At 61.9% G+C, this 4,391-nt stretch overlaps 2 protein-coding genes across 3 annotated transcripts in view; one reads left to right on the forward strand and one right to left on the reverse strand.

The window, feature by feature from the left end:
- Positions 1 to 1,521, reverse strand: part of ABHD8 (abhydrolase domain containing 8) — a 26,562-nt gene extending 25,041 nt beyond the window's left edge. For both annotated transcript variants that reach the window (XR_003537326.1, XM_027703471.1), the window contains exon 1: positions 1,135 to 1,521. The gene's annotated coding sequence lies outside the window, so the exon portion shown is untranslated. The remainder of the gene's footprint in view (positions 1 to 1,134) is intronic.
- A 1,047-nt stretch (positions 1,522 to 2,568) lies between these two features.
- Positions 2,569 to 3,680, forward strand: MRPL34 (mitochondrial ribosomal protein L34). Its single transcript, XM_027703467.1, has 2 exons — positions 2,569 to 2,670; positions 3,267 to 3,680. Exons 1-2 carry the CDS (start codon positions 2,606 to 2,608, stop codon positions 3,538 to 3,540), a joined length of 339 nt encoding a protein of 112 aa, XP_027559268.1. The 5' UTR covers positions 2,569 to 2,605; the 3' UTR covers positions 3,541 to 3,680.
- The last annotated feature ends 711 nt before the right edge of the window (positions 3,681 to 4,391 follow it).

Genomic DNA, 4,391 nt, shown 5'->3' on the forward strand with positions numbered 1-4,391 from the left:
GAGAGCAGGGAAAGGAGATCATCCATAAGGCAAAGGGAAGGGAAAGGGGAGCATCCGTGAGGCACAGAGCAGGGAAAGGGAAGCAGGGAAAAGAGAGCATCCATAAGGAACAAGGCAGGAAAAGGGGAATATCCGTAAGGCAAAGGGAAGGGAAAGGGGAGCATCCATACAGCACAGGGCTGGGATAGGGGAGCAGGAGAAGGGGATATCCCTAAGGCACAGGGCTGGAAAAGGGGAACATCCATACAGCACAGGGCTGAGGAAGGGGAGCAGAGAAAGGGGACATCCCTAAGGCACAGGGCTGGGAAAGGGGAGCAGGGAAAAGGGACATCCCTAAGGCACAGGGCTGGGAAAGGGGAGCAGGGAAAAGGGACATCCCTAAGGCACAGGGCTGGGAAAGGGGACCCCTAAGGCACAAGGCTGGGAAAGGGGAGCAGGGGAAGGGGACATCCCCAAGGCACAGCGCCGGCCGCCTCCTCCCCCCGCTCCCTTTCAGAAGGACGAAGACCTTGAGACACAAAAGATTCCGCACCGCGCAGCGGAGTAACCTGCGCCTGACCTCCTGTGCCACCTAAATCCCGCCTGGATTTCCGCGGGGATCGCTCCAGCTCCCGCCGCAGAGCCGCAGCGGAGCCGGCTGGATCCCTCCGGCAGCGGGCTGGGAGGAACCATGGGAAGGAGGCTCGGGAAGGAGGCACTGGAGGCAGCCGAGCGCGGGCAGGTGCCCCCTCGCTCCCCGGCCGAAATTCCAGGCGGATTTGGCACGCACGCAGCGACAGCGGGGCCTCGGGCAGAGCCAGCAATCCTTCGGTGCCATTGCATCACGGGGGGAGCCGTTCCTTAAGTTTGATTTCCAGGATAACCCCCCCCCCACCGCTCCAGCCGCGCCGAACGGAACCGGGTTATTAAAGCACAGGCGATGCTGTGGCTCCTCTCTCTCCCCGCAATCCGGCGGAGCTGCCAGCTCCCTGCAATCCGAGCGCCTCTCAGATCCCTTCCCGTTGGAAAAAAAAAAAAAACCACCTCATTTTTTGGCCATTTTGCTCCCCCTCCCCCAGCAGAGCCCCTTCCTCCCCTCCCTCCCCGTCAGGACGTGCCCTCCACCAACACGGAGAGGGAGAAGGGGCCGCTCACCTCATTTATTGCCGAGGGTTGTCAGAGGTCGAGGAGGCGAATAAAAGGTTTAAATCCCGCAGGAGGCCGAAGGAGAGGGAGAGGAGGCGATGCCCGAGGCGGTGGGAGCAGGACGCCGGCGCCGCTCGGCTGTGCAGCTCCTCTAAAACCCTCTAAATCCAATTTTTTGGGGGCCGCCTGGAGGGCGGGAGGGAGCGATCCCTTCAGCTCCGCTCACCTGCTTCCCACCAAAACCTCTCCTTCCATCTTCTCCCCACCAGCAGCTTCATGGCCGGGGCTCGGGGGCTTTGGGGGGCTGTTTGTCCTTGGAGGCTGTAGCCATGGAAAGCCCCTGAAATCCCTCCTAAGGAGGAGGGATCCGCGTGTGACGGACACGGGGATCTGCCAGTCACGGCTCTGCCCGGCACAGCCCCGCGCCCGCCCGGGGGGGGGACCGACAGGGATGGGGGGGCTGGATTGGGATGGGGAGACAGGGATGGGGGAGCTGGATTAGGATGGGGGGCCAGGGATGAGGGGGTAGACAAGGATGGGGGGCTGGTTAGGGATGGGAGGGATGGGAGGGCTGGGAGTCACTCCGGGTTTTGGCTCTTCCAGTGGGATGAGGGACAGAGGTCCTTTTTTAGCTTGTTTTCTGAACATTCTGGTGTTTGTGGCTTCCCAGAGGCCACGAGTGTGTCCGAGCCATGGGCACGGCAGGGTCATGAGTGTGTCGGGGCTCAGCACTGGTGTCGGAGTACCCAAGGCCCCCTGGGCTGTGAGAGGAGGACACGCGTGAGATCAGGGATGGTTTTTGGTTTGTTTTCACATTTTGGGATGGCTGAGCTGCATTTCCTCACCCTGACGGGCCGATTTCTGCCGGGACAAAAGTCCAGTGGGGGAAAAGCCCAGAGCTGTGCCTGCTCTTGGGATACAGCTGGGATCGGTCCAGAAAAGCAATCACAGAATCTCAGAATGGTTTGGGTTGGAAGGGACCCTAAAGTCCATCCAGTTCCACCCCCTGCCATGGGCAGGGACACCTCCTACTATCCCAGGTTGCTCCAACCCCATCCAACCTGGCTTTGGACACTTCCAAGGCTGGGGCAGCCACAGCTGCTCTGGGCAACCTGTGCCAGGACCTCACCACCCTCACAGGGAAGAATTCTTTCCCAGTATCCCATCCAACCCTTCCCTCTGCCAGTGGGAAGCCATTCACTGTGTCCTGTCCCTCCTTGTCCCAAGTCCCTCTCCAGCTCTCCAGGAGCCCCTTTAGGCACTGGAAGGGTCTCCCTGATCTCTGTGTATTGCGCTGCACGTCGTGACAGAGTTGGGGACAACCAGGGGGGACAACCAGGGGGGTCGATGTGCCGCAGTGGCGACCAGGCCGCGGTGGGGCCGTTGCCATGGAAACAGCCGTGCGAGCTCCCGGGGACTACAAGCCCCGTCAGCCCTTGCGGCGCTGCGCCGGCTGCGATTGGCCGGCAGGAAGGAGCCAATGGGCAGCGGCGTTGTTGGCGGGCTGGGCGCGATGGCGGCGCTGGGCCCGGTGTGGGGCCGCAGGTACCGGCGGTGCCGCTGCCCGGGGGGAGAACGGGGGGTGAAACCCTCGGGAGAGCGGCGGGACAGCGAGGGGAGAGCGGGCCGGGGCGGCGGGAGGGGTGTGGGGGGGTCAGGGCTGATGAGGAGCGGCTGAGGGAGCTGGGGAAGGGGCTGGAGCAGCAGGAGCGGCTGAGGGAGCTGGGGGGGCTCAGCCTGGAGAAAAGGAGGCTCAGGGGGGACCTTCTGGCTCTGCAACCCCCTGACAGGCGGGGGGAGCTGGGGGGAGGTCGGGCTCTGCTCCCAGGGAACAAGGGACAGGAGGAGAGGGAACGGCCCTAAGCTGTGCCAGGGGAGGCTCAGGTGGGACATTGTGGGAATTCCCTCATGGAAAAGGGATGTAAAGCCCTGGGAAGCACCGCCCGGGGTGGCCGTCCCTGGGGCTGTCCATAAAACACGCGGATGTGGCCCTTGGGGACAGGGTTGGTGGTGACCTTGACGGTGCTGGGCTCGACAAATACCAACGTCCTTTCCAGCCCTAGCAATTCCACGGTTCTATCCCGTTATTCCCCAGCTCTACTTCTCCTCACTCTTTTATCTTCCTCCCTTTTTCCCCCCAGGTTTTCCCTGCTCCAGCGCGCCCTCCGCTGCCCCTTCCCGCTCCTTCCGAACTCCCTGGAGCTCCTCCCCGGCCACCCCCCCGCCCTCTGCCGCCTGCCGGGGCCTCCCTGGAGCTTCCAGCAGCTCCGCGGCAAAGCCCGAGGGAACGAGTACCAGCCCAACAACAGGAAGCGCAAGAAGACGCACGGCTGGATCCGGAGGATCAGCACCCCCGGCGGCATCGCCGTGATCCTGCGCCGGATGCTCAAGGGCAGGAAGTCGCTGAGCCACTGAGGGACGGCCTCAAACCCGCCGGGAATTTGGGATGGTCCGGCTGAGCCCAGGGGTTGTCCCCGGGGCTTTGGCCTGCCCTTAAATTGTAAATTTAAATTGCTGCTTCAAGTGTAAATTCAAGTTGTTTCTCGAGTTGTAAATTGTGGCTGGTTTCGCGTGTGTTTGTCCCGGGATTTCGTGGTTGTCCTGAGATAAACACCCAAAGTGTGGTTGAGCCTCTCTCCTTGGCTCCCTGCACTAATTATGGTGGAAAACTTAACGGAGAGAGGGAATCTGGGGTCCCAGCTGCTGGGGAAGGATGCTGTGGAAGGATGGAAGGATTCAGAGGGACGGTGGGAATGGAATTAGGGAGGGAATTCGGGTTTGGTTCACGCTGCACCTCTACCCCTTTCTGCTCCGGCCCCCTGAGCCACTCCAGGCTTAGGGTCCTGGCTCTCAGCAGCAGCTCTGGGGTGGGGATGGGATTAGTTTGGGCATTAGAAAGAAGTTCTTGGGATCACGCCTTGGAACAGGCTGCTCAGGGAGGTGGTGGAGTCACCGTCCTTGGTGGGGGGGGTTGAGGAGAGACTGGATGTGGCACCTGGTGACAAGGTGGTGTTGGGTCACGGGTTGGACTGGATGATCTCGGAGGCCTTTTCCAACCTGGTTGATTCTGTAATTCCGTGATTCTGTGATTCTCATTAGCGCTGCTAATGAGCAGCGCCCTCACTAAGGGGTTGAACGACTCCCCCGGAACTGCGACTCCCATCACGCCCCGCGGCGCCACATCCGGGTCCCTCCCGCGGCGCACCCCACCCTTCCGCTCGGGCACTTCCTGCCTCAACCGAACGTCGACGCGTCATGATTGACGG

Source organism: Neopelma chrysocephalum, unplaced genomic scaffold (assembly GCF_003984885.1).
Source record: "Neopelma chrysocephalum unplaced genomic scaffold, ASM398488v2 Primary Assembly neopelma1_231, whole genome shotgun sequence".
Taxonomy (NCBI): Eukaryota; Metazoa; Chordata; class Aves; order Passeriformes; family Pipridae; genus Neopelma; species Neopelma chrysocephalum.